At 32.2% G+C, this 20172-nt stretch overlaps 1 protein-coding gene across 1 annotated transcript in view; it reads left to right on the forward strand.

The window, feature by feature from the left end:
• Positions 1-20172, forward strand: part of DENND1B (DENN domain containing 1B) — a 267164-nt gene that overhangs the window by 156789 nt on the left and 90203 nt on the right. Inside the window, exons 12-13 of the mRNA XM_028120237.2 lie at positions 1559-1660; positions 13011-13136. Coding sequence (XP_027976038.1) covers positions 1559-1660; positions 13011-13136 — 228 coding nt within the window. The remainder of the gene's footprint in view (positions 1-1558; positions 1661-13010; positions 13137-20172) is intronic.

The following is a 20172-nucleotide window of genomic DNA, read 5'->3' on the forward strand; positions in this document are numbered from 1 at the left end:
ACTTAGAATTGAAGGTGGAAATCAAAATTATGACACACCTTTCCCATCCAAGTGCCATTAATATAAATGTATTTTTACTTATAAAATAGGGTATTTTTGTATTTATGCTATAGTTAATTTATAGATAACTATATATTTATGTATGTGAGCCTCTTTTGCATATATGTATACATATGGAAAGGAAAAGGAATAGTTTATTTATAAATGTTTTGTCAATAGTGTCACACAATTGTAGGTGATTCTCTGTTAATTTCTAAGAAACAGCCATCCTCTGACTCTTATTTTAGAGTACTTACAATGACTTTTCCAAGATGGATTTTTAAAACCATGTGTTCCCTGGAGAATTCATATTCTACACAGACACTATGGCTTTCTTAACACAAATTCCTACTCTAGACCACCATTTCCCTAGCAAATTTAACATTCTACCTAATATGCAGAGATTTGAAGTTCTACATGAATCAAGGAAATTTCATTCTTGAACAACTTAAAAAAATTGGTCTGACCAATTTAAAATTTAAGGTATTTAATAATTCCAAAAATGGCTATTATTCTAGAATGTCATTTTTAAAAATACTATACTGAAGAAGACTACTACATTGAAATTAATTTGCTTATTGCCAGTTGACCTATACAATTATGGAACTCTGAGTTGATAGATCTATTTCATTAATGAGCACCTTATTTATTTGCTCGAAAAGTAATACTATTTGCTATCATTTAAATAAGGCAAATAGAGTTATATGATTTAAGTATACATATTAGTTTAAATAGGAAAAATAAGCCATAAGTATTTTCTTTCTTTAAGAATGAAAAATTTGATGAAATTCTAATTTACCATCATTAGTCCACATATTGAGATAATTTGACCATTTGACTAAATTGTCAGATAAGACAAGCCAAACAATTAATTGATAGGCTTTAAATTTGATCTTTTATATTAATCATGTGATAAATATTACTAACAATTTCTTATTACTGCCTTCTTTATCATTTTTCTTACTCAACTTACAGTCCTCATCATCAGCTTACACTGAATTGATATGGAAATACAGAGAAAATGTTTATTAATTTAAAACTTAGTTCACTTACAGTAGTCATAATTATTGGCTTATATTAGCCCTACAATATGATTTATGCTAAAAATAGGTATAGAACTGGCCACAAGTTCCTGTATCATAGGATTGAAATTCAGCTTATAAAGGTATAAATTTTTGTGGTTTAATGTAGCTGTGCCTATTTTGTGAGTTTTTGTTGTAATATCTCTTTGGTAGTTAAATTATATTCAGTATCTCCAAACTAAATCAGTGTGTTTAGATGAGCAAACATTCTATTTTAAGGATTTTTTTTTTACCCAATCTTTTTGAATGGTTATGGACAAACTTTTCTTTCTCATAAGGCAAAGTCATTTATATGTTCTTATAATATAGGATTTTCCTTTTTTCTTTTCCCAAGGCTAATTATCCTTAAGATAATTTTCTCTACATTTCTAAGTTCATTATGGTTTTGGAAGGAAAATATACTAAGATGTTTATTTATAATTGTGTTTTTTAAACAGAGAGTGAAAAATAAATCATTGGAGGATGTGGTTATGTTAAATGTTGACACAAACACTTTAGAATCACCATTTAATGACTTGAACAACCTACCGAGTGATGTGGTAAGTCTGAAGGCTATTTTGTGGTGAACATACATATATCTATCTATATATATATAGATAGATATATATATATGTTTTCTCCTGGACCCTTGAATTACCAAGAGTTATTTTTTCCAGTTTTTTATCTGAAATAAAAGGGCTGAGTATGTGCATGGGTGTGAGAGGAATCCGTGTAGATTCTGTATTTAATATTTACTACTTTTGGCAGTTAAGGAGATGTTGAATGGAACATCCTATTCCTATTGTAAAAGTAGGATCATAATTAAAAAGCTAGATGCATTCATTAGGCAGAGTTTCTTTAAACCTAAGTCTCTTCATCTCATCTTAATCATTATATTACAAAGTAGGCATTTCTGTCTGCCTAGTGGCATGTCTTGCAAAAGAATGAGAGAGTTTTTGAAGGCAAGGAGAAGAAGGGGGCCAATTACCGGCTTTTGCTTCCCTGCCACCTGCCAGTGCTTTTCCTTTTAATTAATGATCTGATGGCACTGGTCAATATAATAAGAAATGCTTGTACAGTTGGGGTCAGAAAATTCTGGCTTTGATCTCCCTCAACTTTCTGAAACATTTATTTGTTTTCTCTAAATTATTTCAGTTTTATTTTAATCTTTTCTCTCCTGCTGAGGGCCGCAAGAATGAAAACCTACACTGTTTGTCATTTGCTTTGGCAGAGCAAAGACTGCTTACTTAGAATTCTATTTGTAAATTAAACTGCAAACCCAGTTTGTCATAAAAGACATCTGATTCTTTTGAAATGACGAAAACTGTCTTTTGTCTGTAAAGGCTGATAAATTAAGTGCCAGTTCTCTTCTGGTCTTTGATCTTGCAGAGGGTTTGTGTGTGTGTGTGTGTGTGCGCGCGCGCACGCGCGCGCGTGCACACACATGCATGTGCATGTCTACAGCTTATAATAGGATATATTCTGTATTTCATGTTAGTCACCAAAAGTGAATTTTTCTGGCCTTCATATTCCTTAGAACAGGGCAAAAATGCAGACTAGTACTGTTTCTGTATATATATAATGGCTATTTAAAAATATCTTCATAACAGGTCTAAGTTAAAAATAACTCTCCTAAAAAAATCCAGTTTTTTCAGGGTCAGGGATAGTAAAATTTAGAAATAAAAATCCTTCATCATATGTTTTTCTGTAATACTGCAAGTACTTTGAAATCATTATCAGGGAGTTTGAAAAAGTGAATTTAAAAATTTCAAACTCAAATAATATAGTAATACTGGCTTTGATTGTTCTTATCACTAGTGATAGGAAAAATGTGATTTTAAATTAAAATCAGATTATTTATGCCCATAAGTAACCTAAAATACTTGCTGACCTTGAAGCAAGTTAAATTGAACTGCTTTATCTTACTATAGTAAAATTTATGCTATGTATGAACAAATCCAAACCCAGGCCAGTAAAGAATTATGTTATCTTTTTAGCTCATTATAACTAGATTGCCTCATTATAAAAATTTTGCAGAAGCTGCTAGAAATGATTAGAGTTATTCATTTAGAAATTCATCAAAGAATTCTTCATTGGATAGAAAAATAATTATGAAATAAAGTCCCAACTTTTACAGATATTGTCTTTATGTGCAATGCATTTCCTACTGTTAATGCCCTAAGGAGAAAGTATTGTTTATTAAAAAAGAAAAAAGAAGAAGAGGAAGAAAAAAGAAATAAATCAGCTTTTTTGTGTCATAAAAATTTTTATAGTCAGTTTCAGTGATGGCTGATTTTATTTCTTTAAGAAAAACAATCCTTAATAGTAATTTTTTTTGATGGGTGATTCTTTTTTAATTGAGATGTACTACTTTCCCAGTAGAATTAGTTTCATATTAAGACATTTATTTTAAAATATGAAGAAGTTAAATAGTACTCAGAAAATGTAAAAGCCTAAATATATAAAATGACAGGAAGGACCATCTCCTTTATTTATCACAGTTAACTGTACATAACTGAAATAAAAAAAGCATAAAAAGGCACACTGTTAGGTGGTGTAGATATAACTATACGTATGCTTGAAATTAAAGGCCACAGACTTACAAATTTGAACAAGGAATAAGTGGATACAGCCCTGGGGTGGAACTAGGACCATTTGCTGAAAGTATGAGAAGTTTTAAACTTAGGGTCATTTTCTAAAAATATTTTAGGTGATTGTTTGTTTAACCCCTCTTTAATAAATTTAGCTTTTTCATCAGTTTTCCAAAAGTTATCTCTTACACTTCTGTAGGCGATATGATAAAGTTATCACATCATACTTTCTCTAATTATAAGTGTTTTAAATGAGATGTGTTAAAATTACAAATGATTTTACTGATTTTTTTTGTGATTTGAATTAATGAAATGTACTTGATTCCTGAAAAATATTACTACTAGTATTATTTGATTATTTAGTAAATTAACTGATATTTAAAAAGGGGCCTTTTAAAATCATTCACCAAAACATTTAAATTATACTTACAGGCTAGATGACTTTCTGTGCATGTGCACTCTATTATTGTGTCAGCTTGACCAGTGGTCTTGGCTGTTCAAAGGTCAGTGGTCACAGTTGTCCTGAATTACTAGTTCTTTTTTCCTGTGGACCCTCTGCTGTGTTGCATGCTGTAATCTTCTTAATGGCTTCATTCCAATATTCACACATAATATTTTAGATTTATTGACTGTTAGAAATACTACCATGCCAGTAGCAGTTCCGCTACTCTTAAGGTATTTAAAATTGGAAAAATAAATCAGGGCAAAGCTTTCAGGAATCCTTTGTTTTCCTTAAGGGAAGGGAAAAAACTCTCTTCCTGTCTTCTGACAAGAACACTTGTTTTTCGATTTCATCATTTCACTATAGATTTGGATCATTAAAAGAAAAAAAAACAAATTTTATTGAGAGTGATTTTAACGATACTGATTATTACATGGAATATCTTTTAAAAGCAGTAGATCCATTAAAATATACTTTTGTAGTTTTCTGTCTGAATGCATTGTGATTTTGTTTTTTAGTGGCTATGTCAAATATAGATAACTTCAAACATGTAGGTTGAGTGTTTTTATATAAAAAATAAATTTTAGGTCTATGTAACAATATCAGTTGAATTTAGTGTTACTGTGGTATGTTTTTAAGTGTGAGGAAATTGAGACAGTTGAATTAAATACAACATTTGAAATTTCAAGTGAGTTCATTTTAACCTAAGAAAATTTACTGTTGAGACCTCCTCATTCCAAATATATATAAAGATTTAGTTTCAATTATATAATAATTTAAAATGTTCTATTTCTAAGGTACTACTCATTTTAATTTTTATCATCATTAATATTTTTAAAAGGAATTTGGAGAATTGTTAACTATTTCAAAAATAAATAGGATAACTCACTTGTTAGAAAATTAAGCTAATTAGAATTATAATGAGATTTAGGAAATCCCTTCATGAGAAAATTAGAACAATTATAAACTAATTCTTATAGATGAAAGCAGGTTAGAATTGACATCTGAAAAAGTTATGTGCATTAAAATATCCATTACCAGGAAAGTGAATTTTGGTCTGTGTTGCTTAACTGTCTTTAAATAATTTTAACTCATTAGATTGTAAAAAATAATATACTCAATATGCTTATCCCTATTTTAGATAAGAAGATGAAGACACAGAAAGTATACTGTACATGGTATTTCTAGAGCTTTAGTTCATATAGGTTGATCCTGTCATACTTATGCCCCAAACACTAGACCATGGCCCCTTTCATATAAACATGATATACAGTGTAATGAGTAACTGTTTTAGAATTTAATATAGAAGCTTACTCTATATTCTGATCTTGCTGAAGGAAATAGCAGTATGATCTATTTGATTTAAATTAGGATTGTTAACACTTTTAAAAATTTATTTTCATCTTATATATCACACTATTGGAAAACAATTTTTTTATTTTCTATTATGAGGGTATGTAGGACATATAGTACACTTAAGTATTATTGTATAATTCACTATAGACCCTGGTATGTTATAGGATAGCTACATTTAGTAGAAAGCATATTTAATTACTAAAATATTGAAAATACTTTATCATAAAATGGGGTCATCTAAAATACTGTGAGTCTTTTAGTGACACTTTCGAGTATCACATGAAGGAAAGGTTAATGGTTTTATTGTGCAATGAAAAGACAAGACACAAATTGCTCTGAATCACCAAAAATCATTAAATTAAAAGCCCAAAGACCTGGAGAAAAGCCCCCAAACTCTGACTTTTAAGTAAAATTTTAAGATACTTACATTCAAGTGAGTTAATTAATTTTGGAATACGTTTGGAAAAGAGTTGACTATTTCAGAGACTTTTCTTAAATCAGTTTTTTTTTTAAAAATGAATTTGTAAACAAATTTAACTCTTGCAACTGTGTGAATAGTTAATAGATATGTTTAATTCTTTGTATATTTCCTCTAACCTAACATGAAGGTTTAATATGTTAAATTGTGATAATATATGTTATAAAGAAAAAAAAAGGCCCCAGAGAATATTATATTAGTTCCAGATTTGCCACAGCTCTGCTATAATCCTTGTCATGTTTAGCAGTAAATAAATTCCCCAGCAAATTTCTGGAGTGGCCAGGTTAGAAAGATAACCTGAATTCATTCAAGTTCTAGAGTAATTTAAAGAGTTTTTTTTGTTTTTTTTTTTTTGTTTGTTTAATAGAGTAGACTTCAGGAGACAAATAGTGCTTTCAGTTTTCTCCTGGAGAAATGCAGTCATGCTCTCTCCTCAATCTCCAGCTGTTAGAATTCAGGCACCTACATGCACATTTGCCCCTGCCACATAGCCTTAGTGCAGGACTTTGTAAATAGTAGGCATTCAGTAAATGGTGGTTGAAGGGAAACATAACTTGCATTTCTTTTATCTTTTGTAATAGAAGTTGCTTTTAAAGTCCCTGTTTAGAGTTAATTCTTAGAATATTTTACAAGGATATTTTCATCTGACTTTTATAGTGATGAAGAAACTTGGATGCATGTTAAACATAGACTTATTTGGTTGTGAGTTTAACTTCTTTCCTCTCTCTGGAAAGGGAGACCATGTTGTGATGGCAGTCATTGTGTTTCTGCACACGACTTTGGATGTCTGTGGAAACTCACTATTCTTTTAAGTATTTTCAGAGATGTGATTGTTTGTAACAGGTTTTTTGTTGTTAGTAAGTAAACTATAGATTTTGCTGTTTTTTTGTACTTTTTCTTGGTGTGTATTTTTTTTTATCTAAACTTTAAATACAAAAGCAAAAGAAAACAAAAAAACAAAACTCAAAACCTTAATTAACTGGGCCTTCAAACTTTTAAAAGGTCTTTGTTATTTTCTCCCAACTGAGTAAGAGAATCTCTCCCTCCCACTGCAGTGATCAGGCTTTAGCAGTTCCCTTATGTCTCTGTACTTTTGCCATTTTAAAGTTGATTGATAGTTTGTTACTCTTAGTGATTTTAAGTGCTCATGAAGTTCCTTGGCTTTCTCATGGGTTTTCATTTCCAACTAAATTACCTAGCCTTTCTCCGAATGTCTTTTTTTTTTTCCTTTACGTCTTAATAGCATTCTTCTCTCTCTTCTTACTGCTAATACATACATACATATGTATATACATATATACTTAAATGTAAAGACCCTGATTTTGGCTTTAAAGATAACTTCCAATTTGTTTCTAGTCCTTTAAGTTCTTGGCTTTTCTACATTCAAGAGATTTTTTTGTATATATGATACTGTGTGCACTGTCACAATAGTGGTTCCCAAATCTTGCTGATATAATGATTTTGTGAAGTTTTAAATGAATTATGTTCCTAGACGCCATCATAGATATTCTGATGCAGTGAACTAGAGAAATTAATGTAGAAGTGTGACAGGTTGCTTATTTATTTATTCATTCATTCAGTCAGTCAGTCATTCCTTCAGATATTTATCAAGCACCTACTATAATGCCTGTATTATGCTAGGAGCTGAGTGAACAGGAAGATATAATACACTGCTCTCATGGAACTCACATTCCATTCATCTGAACCCAACCACATGGCTGCACCAAGTCATGAGGGATGTTGGAAAATAGTTGGGTTAGTGTAGGTAGGTTGAGCAAGCACCAGTCAAAACTTAGGATTTCTATTACTAAAGAAAGGGAGAGTGGATGTTGTTGTCATCTCTGCCATAAGTGGGAGGAGGAGGAATAGCATGTATAAAGGTTCTCCTGTGGGGAAGAGGTTGGCAAATTCAAGAAATGGAAAGAAGTCTTGTATAGCTGTAGTGAGATGAACAAAAGAGAGAGTTATGCAAAATGAGGTTGTAGAGATAGGAGGTGCGATCATAAAAGATCTGTAGCTCTTATTAGGGACATTTGGACTTCATTGGAAATTCATTAGGGATTTTTAGCAGAGGAATAGTGTGATCTACTTTGACTTCTAAACATATCATCTTGGGGTCTGGGTCCTGAAGATAACTGGGTATAAGGAATGAAGCAGGAAGATCAGTTGAGACCATTTGCAGTAGTCTAGGTAGAGATGCTAGTTGCTCGAACTTGGTAGTGGCAGGTATGTAGAGAAAAGTGGACAAATTTGAATCTCCGTCAGAGGTCTAACTGACAGTGTGTAATGATGTATTGCATGTGGGAGATGAGAAAGGGTGAAGTGTTGAGGAGGACCTGCAAGATTCCTTTTTGAGTAACTGGATGAATGGAGGTGACATTGATATTAGAGATGCTGGCCTGGCATTGGGCTTGAGGTGGTGATAAGAGCAGTTTGGTTGTCTTTATTTTATAATGGCCTCTGAAAGGAAAATAGTTAGAACTGACCCTATATTAATTAGGTTTTGATAGGTTATTAAAGCATACAAAGAGACAAGGTAATGATACCCTCCACAAGTATATCCTGTGCTTTTCATTTGATATGGTTACTGTTTTAATCCTTAAGTAGAAGCTCACTAGAAAACTATATTAAGAGGGTAGAGTTAATATTGTTTCTAAAAAAACCCTGAACATTAGAAGGATTAAAGAATTGTAGGGATTTAGTATCTGATTCATGTGATGACCATAACATGTTTCAAGGGAGAATAAAACATTTTATTTTTGTAACTTTTTTCTAAAGCAGATAATTATTTGAAGCTCTAACTTTCCTAAATGTATGTGGATTCTCAAGTACAGTGTAGTTACACAAAAGGAGGTATTTAAAAACATCAGAGGGGTGTTTTAGGGTTGTGTGGGTTATCTAAATATTATTTCTGGACATTTATTTTTACCTTCTGCTTTTTACCCTGGTGTTTATCTTTGTGATCCTAAAAAGCAAAAATAAAATTTCTGGGTATAGGGGTTAATTTATGTTTCCTGAAAAGACACATCTAAAAGTCAAGAGAAAAATCTGCCACTTCTCTGAAAAACTCAGCTCTTTTAATATGCTCTCCCTTCCTAACTCCCATTTGGCATAATTACTTCATTACTCAGACTGTGTGCACGTGGCTTGCCCTCTTTTAATTTATACCTGTTTGTTATGTTTACTCATGTAATTCCCTACTTTTATTCATAGTCACTTCAGTGTTAAGAGGGTAAAAGTGGAGAATTGGTGGTAATATTATTCATGTTGCAGTGAACTCCCACTGTGCTAAGCCCAGGTTATAATTCCTCCCTTGGATGGCTGCTTGGAAGCCTGAATTCTGACTGTATGAAAGGAATTTAAACATTTGATAAGAGCCGTGAAATGATGTTTATTTCTGAAGTTCTTTTCACTGTTTAGCTTTTTTTTTTTTGGTCTAATATGCCTAATTAGACTTAAAAAGATAATTTATTTACAGACTAAAGTGTCATAATAAAATCAGATGTCAGTTTTGAAATAGTCTTTAGCCATTGGAGATTGAGGCTTGCTTACTTTCGTAAGAATAAAAAGAGAAAACAGTCAATACTTTTTCAGTGTCACATAATGGGATTGTGTGGTAATAGGCAGGTGACTAAAGTTCCAAATACTCTTCTGAGTTCAGGGTTACATGTGAATATAAACTTTATGATTTTGGGGAAAATGTACATTTATTTCATAACTAAATTTAGAAGTTTGGAAGTTAAAGCAGGAAATGCTATTTCCCAGACCTAGTATTGAAAAAGTACAGAAGAGACATCACCATTTTTATAGATAAAAACTGCTAAAAGCTAATTAGCACTGCAGAGGGCATTGGTAACTGGTGATAATTTTACTCAGTGATCTTAAAGGACAGGGAAACAGCAAGGTTGATAACAGTCACCTTATATTAAAGTCATATATTTCTGTCTAAAACTGATTTTAAAAAACTATATTTCATTTTTACAAAATATTTTTGAGCATTCATTTGTGCATCCAAGAAACACTTAACTTACCTGCCCTCTTGGTCTCTGAAAAATAGGAACAACTTCAGATCTACTTACTGACAGTCAAAGCCCACCTAGAGTAGGTCAAGGAAAACCTCTTCAAGCAGTTTGTAAAGGTTGAAGTAATGTAGAAATAGGCAAAGAAACAATGTAACCATATTTCTTACTAGGCAATGTTTTAGTCTCACATCTCACATTAGGTAGTATGCTTATGCAAAATAGTACTGTTCAGTGGAAATGTGAGCCACATATGCAATTTTAAATTTTCTGGTAGCCATGTTGAAAGTAAAAAAATAGGTGAAATTAATTTTAATATATTTTATTTAACCAAATATTCAAAATATTATTTCATTATGAAATCAGTATAAAAATTATTGAGATATTTTACCTTTTGGGGGTATTAAGTCTTCAAAATCCAGTGTATTTTGACACTTAGAGCAAATCCCCATTTGGACTAGTCACATTTCAAGTGGCTACTGTATTGGACAAAACAGTTCTAGAACAAGTGTTTTCTTTTTCTTTCCTATTTTCTACAGAGCTCCTGAGGGAGCTCAAGTACTACATTAAATTTTGGCGGTGCATGCCCCATATTTACAGTTTGGTTAGGAAGGGCTTGTGGCAACATGATTAATATCCTGGCTAGCTTAAGCAGTACTGAATTCAGCACCTAAGGACTTGGGGTAAAGAAGGCTAAGGCATGGTTTGACTTGCCTCCATTCTCTGTGAGCATGTATTATGATTGTCCTAAGAATACTCAATTTATAGAGAACTGAATTGTCATTCATGTTTTGTAGAAAAATACACTTTGAGGAATTTTCTTTTGCAAGATATAAGTAAGGCATAACATTTTAAAATATGTTTTTTGTTTTCAAAAATAAATTAAAAATAACCCAACCATTTACTTTTTATAATACATGGAAAGACGTATTCCTTCCATCATAAGCCTTTTTTGAGGGGGGCAGTTATTAAATATATGCATTGATATTCATTCCCATTAGTTTTCATTAAAGACATTTGAAGCTTAAAAAATAACATTATTTACAAACTTGAAAATGAAAGACATTAAGTCGTAAGATTTGGTTTTGCATCATTTAGCTACATTGTTTGAATTATGTGGGTTACCTAAAAGTGTGCAATTATTGAGTTTAGATTTTAATAATAAAAACTTCCTCTTAAATGAATCCTGATTTATGCACTTTGTGGGCTAAATGAATTAGGCTCCAAACTTTTATCTGAATCTATGGAGCTTAGATATAAATTGAAAAGATCACAGCTATGGGGAGAAGACCTATACTGCAAAGGCCTTTCTGCATAGATTATGAACATCATAACTCAATAATTTTTTCAAAACTGTGGTTATAATTGGACCCAATGGGGGTCTCTTTCTTTGATCAGATCACAGTAACTGTGACTTTACACTGGAAAATGTCACTACTGTGAAGGTTTATCACCTGTAGAGCTGGTCTTTCCTCTGATGCTGTGTTCATTTCTCATTAGCATTATTCAAAGTTTAGTTGTTAATTAGGTTGACACTTCAATTACAATCATCATCTACAGGAGTAGTCAGGGCTGCTTGCATAAAGAAACTTTTAAAAATACCCTTCCTTGTGTATATATGTAAAGAAGAAATGACATTATTTTATTTTATTATCTGGTAGTTTCATAAGGCTCAGAATATGCTCTGTTAAGGGAACAAGCCAACCACAATTTCTCCCATTAGTTTTGTTTTCTTGAAAAAACAATTTTTATGCAATTTAAAATTTTCTGGTAGCCATGATATTGAAAGTAAAAAAAATAGGTGAAATTAATTTTAATATATTTTATTTAACCAAATATTCAAAATATTTCATTATGAAATCAATATAAAAATTATTAATGAGATATTTTATGTTCCCATGTAAAGCATCAGTGAGGAATGTATATGAGCACCAATATTTTTTAAGTGTAGAGAGTGTAGTTTTCTATAATGTGTGAAAGGAATTGGTCAGGTGAATTAGATAAAAGGAACATATCACATTATTTCGCCTTAAAAAAATAGGAGTATACATCAGGAGTATGATTATACCTACAGAATACTCATCTAAGTAAGGGCCGTTCATAAATAACACACATTCTCTAAAATACACAGAACCTGAACTTGAAGGACAGAAATGTATGAAAAATGATAACAAATTTAGGTGCCTTGAAAAATTATGCAAACTCCTGAGTAATAAATTTTTCTTTGATTTAAAAACATTATTTTAATCTGATTACTGGTTCATAAGGCAATGATATTGAACTCAAACTCAGCACATCGTGGTGGAAAAAACTGGACAGAACTGGGTTGAAATCTGTCTTCCCGTGTATTAACTGTATAGGGAGGACAAACTGATTCACATTTTTGAGCCCCTGTTTCTTCATTCATAAATGGTAATATCAATGTCTTTCTTAGGAGGCTATGAAAACTAAATGAGACAGTGTATAACATGTGCATAACATGATTCTCTACTCATGGTAGGTTCTCAATCACTTTAACTTCTCCCCCTCTCTTTTTTGTCTAATAATGGTGAAAACTATTCAACAAACGACTAGAAAATTATATGCAAATGAGGGTTCCAAAAATAAAATTAAATGGTAAGTGATCCTGGAGGACCTGTAACAAATAACTGGACATGGCAGAAATGAACGATACCCAACCGGCTTCATCTCAAACAAGTAGACACATGTTGTAATTGCTAAAAATCTGCAGAAAAGTGGCTCACAAGCAGTTTACCGTAAAATAATTAAAGCTTATTTATGTCAAGAGGCCTTGGGAAAAAAAGAGAGCATAAACCAATTTGCATTAGCACGTTACTATGGGCTCCTGCTTTCGTTTCAATTAACAGACCAGCAGGTGCTCTCTGCAGTTAAAAAGATAAGCTCTCAGGGAGGAGGATGAGTTTTTGGCTGACCTGCAGACACTGTGGTTTGCCTGCTGATTGGGTTCGTACCTCGCTGTACCAATTTCTGAGGTGTTAATTTAACTGTTCCTCTGTCATGCAGGTCTCGGCCCTGAAAAATAAACTGAAGAAGCAGTCTACAGCTACGGGTGATGGAGTAGCTAGGGCCTTTCTTAGGGCACAGGCTGCTTTGTTTGGATCCTACAGAGATGCACTGAGATACAAACCTGTAAGCGTTTTATTTCATCCCTATTTTAATTTGCTTTTTTATGGTTCTTTAGAATGGGTCAGAAAAAAGAAACATTTAATATCACACATGAAAAAAGTATCATAAAGGTCTTTTAAAATACAAAATAATGTGCTTTAAGGCATTGTATTCCTTGACTTTTCGGTTTTAGTTCTTTTAGTAACCTTTAGTTACTATTTCCCACATTCTTTGGCACATCATCTTATGTATTGTTCTAAATTGGCTTACCTCTTAACTAATTAATGAATTGTGTGTTAATGCATTTTAATATAACTACCTGATCTTAAGATCATTGAGAAATTAACTAGACAGTTGGGTTTTATAGATTAATGCATATAGAAGTGATGGTACAAAGTGAAAATTTAAAAATAGTGGCGCTTGGAAATTTTGCAATATTTGGAAATTTATCGGCTTCCTATTCCATAACGCTTTTGTGAGTGGGTTTATCTATTTAGCATATGCTAGCTCATTTTGGCATTTCTTTTTTGTTTTAATACCCTAAAAATGATTATTATGTAGAATTGTAGCCAGCCGAGTTTTTAGATAGTCCAAGAAGATATAAATCAAAACATGTTTCTCTCTCTGAATTATTGGTTAAATATGTTAGTCTGATTTTAATGAAAATAATTACACTGCCCTTCCATGACCAGATGAATAAGTTGTAATGGATAAAACATTGAGTTAGTAATAAGTAGCAAGACATGCTATCTAATAGGAATTCCACTGTTATTAAGCTGTGTAACCTTGACCCATTTCCTCGGTCTCTCTAGACTTTGATCTTCTCATTTGGAAAATGAGAGTTCTTATACTTTACCTGTCTACTTTTCAGAATTGGTGTGTGAACCCTGTCATAAACGATGAAACACTAAACACTTGTGAATGGGGGATATCCTTCCTAAACTGACTTCTCAATTAGTAGTTAGCACCCAATGGCTCTTACATCTCTGAGGAGTTACTAGGAGTCCTTAAATGGATAGGCAGCTAAACTGCTCTCTCCAGAGAAGTACATATGTCTAATTTGCATGCTCATCTTTTTGAAATATGTGTCTATTTTTTAAAGCATTGTAGAAGTCATAATACTGCATGTAGTATACGTATGGGGGAATCACTTGGGGGAGTCTTTAAAAATTATTGACAGTTACATGGTCTCATTTATTAAAAGACTGGAAACCAATTATCTATACTAATAATATTGTAAAATCATTTCTGGTTATCAGATTTTTTTTAAAACAGGTTGATTTCAAGTTTACAGTACAGGAGGGAAATTTAGAAGTATCACTTAGCTTAAATTTTGCCACATTTAAATAATTTTTAATCTTTGCAGGCTACATTTTTCTTTTCCTTTTTAAATTTGTGAAGGACTTCAGATTTGGGGAAAGCAAATTGAAGAGAAAATTTTCTTAAATCATTTAAATTATCAGTTGAGCAAATAGGGATCTGAGATTTCAATGACTTTGACTTTTTTTTATCTTCAAAGCCAGATTCCCAATTTCTGCGGGAAAATATATCATTTCATCAGAAAATATCTTTCCTGTTTATCGATCACATCTTATTATAAACTTGTTAACTTATCTACCTTTTTCCTTTTTATGTTTGGTATTTTTCTTTTTTACTGCTAATTCTTTCTGGAAGTTGAGGGACAGTATTCTTATTCTGTATGTTTTTACATTTCTTTTGACTCAATCTTAAATGAAAGCTAAATTTTTAAAGTATACTAAATATACTTACTTTTTTATTTTCAAAATAGTTTTTAGGAAAATGATTTTGTTGTGTATAAAATATTTTTGTTGTCATTTAGGCATTATCTTTGCAAATTACTCTATATTTTAATTTACTCAAAATACATTTACTTTTTATTTTGTGAACTCTTTTAGACATTTATATAATAGGCATATGTCTTTAATATATTTTCTAATTGATACAAAAAAAGAGCCATGTTTAGAAGTTACAATTATTTCATGGTTTTTTCTCTTTTGACAAAAATATCTCAGTAGTATCCTCTAGCTATTAGAGTACAACTGGAAAAAAAATTACTAAATCACTTTAAAGGAATACAACTTCTTTAACTGGGTATTACTTTTCAAAATTTCATGATTGTTTATATATAAAAGCAAACTATTCTTATTATTATGTTATTTCTCTTACACTGCCAAAATTAAACCTGTAGATTAGGCCTGTGACTCCTTCAAGGCCCTCACAATGGGCAGGCAGTCTTTACTTTTTTCCTAAACTTTGACCTCAATTCAGAGAATTCTGCCTGAGCCTCCAAATGTCCCAAGCTTCTCAGGCTTCCAAACATTCCAAATTATTACAAATAATGTTCTTTGTTCCTGGTAGTGCTTTTATCTTTCTTGCTTTTCGTGACCTTCTAGTTCCTTCCTGATTCTTGGAGCTGTAGTTTATACTGACCCTTTTTTTCTATGAATTGATTATACTTACTTTCTTTAACACATTTCTTCTCCTTTTTTTGTATGTTTATTATGGTTCTTTTATTTTTACTGAAATTCATAATTTATTAGTTGCTATTAAAACATTTATTGACCTATAAGTACTCACTGGGTACCAGGCACTAGTAGCCCCTTTAGATAGGCTGTTTACCCTTTTCTTTTTAAGGATGAGGAAAATGATATTCACAGAGTACAAATAACGTCACTAAGGTTCTCCAGCTAGTAAATAGTGGGGCCTGCATTTGTATTTATTCTTCGGCAGTCCCGCTGCTGTTCCAGTGTGGCATGTTTCTGCTCTCTCTGGTCACTGTTACTGTATCATGCTCTTCTTGAGAAAAATGTCCTGAACTTACATTTCTTCTAAATGAAGATGCTTGGAAGGCATTCAGTACACACTTAGGAAAGACTGAACGAATGATGCAGTCTTAGGACTTTTCTCAGAAGGAGCACATGGTCTAGGCATCCCATGGTGTGTATATGAATTGGGGAAATAATTTATTATTCATGCTACATATTTCCATTTATGGTTTTGTCGACCTGGGGTAACTGCCCCTGCTCCTACTGCACCTTCCAACGCCCTCAGTTTTCTGTAGTGTTGCTGGAGAGCCAGTCGGATGTGGCCTGTGAGGGAAAGCCCTCAGGATGATTTGAATGTCCATTTTCAAATGCAAATATTAAATACCTATGCTAAATGCTGCCAAAGAGGAACTTATATTCTAAATTAAGCATAGAATGTCTGAGCGACAACTCTAAATATGTTGTTAGTCTTCTCAGAGTTCCTCATTTACACCTTCTAAATGACACACTAGCACTATTGACAAATAAATTGTGCCTGCTCTTAATTACAGAGAGAAATATACAGTTCCTTAAAGTTGTTGGAAAGTGATTTAAATAAAACAATGGATATTTTGATATTTTGGGGGATTTTAGCCAGTAGCAAGTTAGCTACTTTTTAAGAATTCAAAAATGTGAGATCAAAGTAATGTGCTAACTGGATTGAAGGAAAGTGGTAAGAACAGTCTAGAACCAGGCTGCCTGGGTTCAGACCCTCCTCCTGTGACTGACTAGTTGTATGAGTTTGGGCAAATTAATGTCTTAGTGCTTTAGTTTCCTCATGTGTTCTTTAAAAAAGGTAATAATTCTTCTTGGGTTATTTAGAGGATAAAATGAGTTCATAAATGTAAGTTACTTAGAACAGTGTCTGGCATATAATCAATGCTTTATATATTAACTATTATTAAAATGACATTTTAGAAGTACTAAGTTTGGGGAGGAAAATCCCTTTAACAAAACTAAAAGTACCCTCCTCTGATTCCTCAAAAGAAAAACAGTTATAAACATGAGAATACTTGTAAGTGATTGTATTAAATAACTAATAAAGGGTCATCAGTTGTACCTCTGTGTATCATTTGTGTCACAAGCTATTAAAAATAAAAAGTCAATTTTTGACCAACAGCTAATGCTAAAGAAGTATTTGCCTGAGTTAAAATACTGCTTAATACTTTCAAAGGCATATCCTTGATTCTCTAAGAGCAGAGAAGTAACACTCAGATCTAGTCCTTTGAATACTTGGGGTGCTGTCATTTGTTTCAATCACAAGCTTTCCTGGGCGGCTGGGAGCCTTGCTAATGGATAAAAAGTAAATTCCTTTTAAAATAAAGTTTGGTTAGTAGGCCTCTGGCAATTTGGAAGAGTTGTCCTTTTGGATTATATTCCTTTAAACATTATCGGTAAATAATGTTATATTTTGTGATTAAACTCAAACAGTTTAAGCACAGGATTGGCATCCATAATTTAAGTGGCCAGTCACTAAATCTTTGCCTTAGAGTTTCCATTTAACAGATTTGTAACTGTCAACTTGTTAGCGATTTAAAAATCCAAGTTGAAAAAGTACATTTGCTCACCCCTCTTGGTTTTATGCTTACTAAAACATTTTAGGCATCCATTCACTTCATTACCCAAGCTTGAGTACGGACCTTTTGACTTTAGAGATGGTTGTAGCCAAGGAAATATTTGTTGTGTATTTGGCTACTGATAGAATATGGTTGCTTTTATGGCACTTTCTTTCTGCTCTTTTTTTTTTTTTTTTTAAACGGAGAAGGAATCTTGCTTAACTGCTGTAGCAAAAATGTAAAAATTCTGCACCACTACTATGGGATAGGTAGAGCTAGGGACTCTTAGTAAGGGTTTCATTTTTATATTACTGGTAATATGTTTCATGAGAATAGAGAGTGTTTTTCTTTAAATTGTGGGAAAGAAAAATGTATATTTTTCATAGTATGTATAAAATTAATACATTGCTCTATTAATCTTTTTAAGTGTTCGAATTTAACTAGAGTGCTAGAAACAGCTGTGTCTAATTTAGAAAAATCAATTTCTTTCCCCATCTTAGCTTGTTGAATCATAGGCAGATGGAACATTGATAGCTATTTTTATTCAAGACAGATCTAATAATTTTAGGACAAACTCATATAATAATATGTACAGAGAGAAGATTTTGCTGTAAATAATGATTAAAGTTTATGATTTAAATATAAGGCTTTTTTTTCTCACTAATTTTCAGCAGTAGAAAAAGTGTTGTTTTCATGGTTAATAAATCCTGAGTGTAGACTTGTGGTACCTTACTTATTAATAGCACTGGGATACTTGGAAGAAGAATGCTATATAATCTGAAAAATATTTTAATATTATTTTCTGTGAGAACCTGAATATATTTGACTATTCCCTTAAGAGAACTGATAACAGAGTATTTAAGAGATTTAAAAATTTAAATCTACTGTCATTATGGAGACATTTTTGCTTGTTTATATTTGTTATATAACAGTGACATTACATATTAGGCCCCCCTGTATTAGGGAACTGAATAAGTATTATGTTGATGCTTTGTTTATTATATTTCACACTTTTATGTAGTATCATTCTTCATGACACCTTAATTTTTTTCAATATGAATCCTTACTAAGTCTTATATATCCTTAAAGCATAAAGATCTAGTCTATGTTTAAGTATTTTCTTGTTCTTGCAAAGTTTCCTACTCCAGAAGAAAATATAGAACTTGAAAGATATCCATACTTAAAAACACACTAAACAAAAATATTATATTAATTCGATGATAATCACTTTGAAACTGAACATACAGTAGGGTAGGAAAAACAGCTCCATCTCCTCCATATCTTTCTAGTGTCTTAACTATCCTGTAAAAATAATTCAAATATTAACTAGTGGATAACTGAGTGTTTATTGAACACTCAGAATACAAAGTACTATGTTGCGTATTATAATAAAAAATGCAGAGATATATAAGGATATAGTCCCAGACCTCAAAAATGCACAAATAAAATCTGTAAAAATAACTTTTAATACAACTTAGAAAATAAATGCTAAAAGAAAGATACAAAAGGCTCTAGGTTTTCAGAGGAAGGAGAATTTACTTCTTTATGTTGAAGTTGGAATCTAAGACTTTGCAAGGTAAATTTTGTGTTCTGTAAGGGCCAGATTTATGCCACTGGTGGGCGTTTCTAAGTCATTCTTCTGCCACAACTACTTGATGAGTCTTATTTGAATACCATCAGGTACTAATGACATGTAGTTTTCTAGCACACAGCTCTAATGGTACCTTTTTCCTTCCCACTTATTAGTCATTGATACAAGGGACTTAGTGTGAAATTTGTTATTCTGTGGATAATCTTGAACTTGAATCTGCTCTGATTTGTATGTTTTAACAGGTAAATCAAGTATGAACTTTGGTATCTTTATTATTATTAATAGCAAACTACCTAGCAAGCCTCATCATAGAATGCCCAATAGGTTGTTGATTCATTCTTAGTATGTATTTGTCGATTAATGTAATACTTTAATGGCAGGTATGTTGGCAGTTCCTTTCTGGAAAGTCTGGTTCTCTTCTCTGTAATAAGAACTTCATTCCTACCCTAGTACAAATTGTATTTTTTCTTACATCCTTTCATGCTCCTTTGTGTGACATTCTATCGAAACGATTTTAGCTTTAGTTCCTTTCTGTTGCCTCATCACTCTTCCATGGAGCAAAAGATTTAGTAGCTTTACCATCACATTGGATTTTTTTTTAAACTTATTTTATTTGCATTCAATTTTTTTATTATGTTAATCACCATACATTACATCATTAGTTTTGGATGTAGTGTTCCATGATTCATTGTTTGCATATAACACCCAGTGCTCCCTGAAAAACATGCCCTCTTTAATACCCATCACCAGGCTAACCCATCCCCCTACCCCCCTCCCCTCTAGAACCCTCAGTTTGTTTATCAGAGTCCATAGTCTCTCATGGTTCGTCGCCCCCTTCGATTCCCCCCCTTCATTCTTCTCCTCCTGCTATCATCTTCTTCTTTTTTTTTAACGTATAATGTATTATTTGTTTCAGAGATACAGAGCTGTGATTCAGCAGTCTTACACAATTCACAGCACTCACCATAGCACATACTCTCCCCAATGTCTATCACCCAGCCACCCCATCCCTCCCACCCCCCCACCACTCCAGCAACCCTCAGTTTGTTTCCCAAGATTAAGAATTCCTCATATCAGTGAGGTCATAT

Source organism: Eumetopias jubatus, unplaced genomic scaffold (assembly GCF_037043125.1).
Source record: "Eumetopias jubatus isolate StellerSeaLion01/CBP00866 unplaced genomic scaffold, mEumJub1_p1.0 scaffold_12, whole genome shotgun sequence".
In the NCBI taxonomy this organism is placed as follows: domain Eukaryota; kingdom Metazoa; phylum Chordata; class Mammalia; order Carnivora; family Otariidae; genus Eumetopias; species Eumetopias jubatus.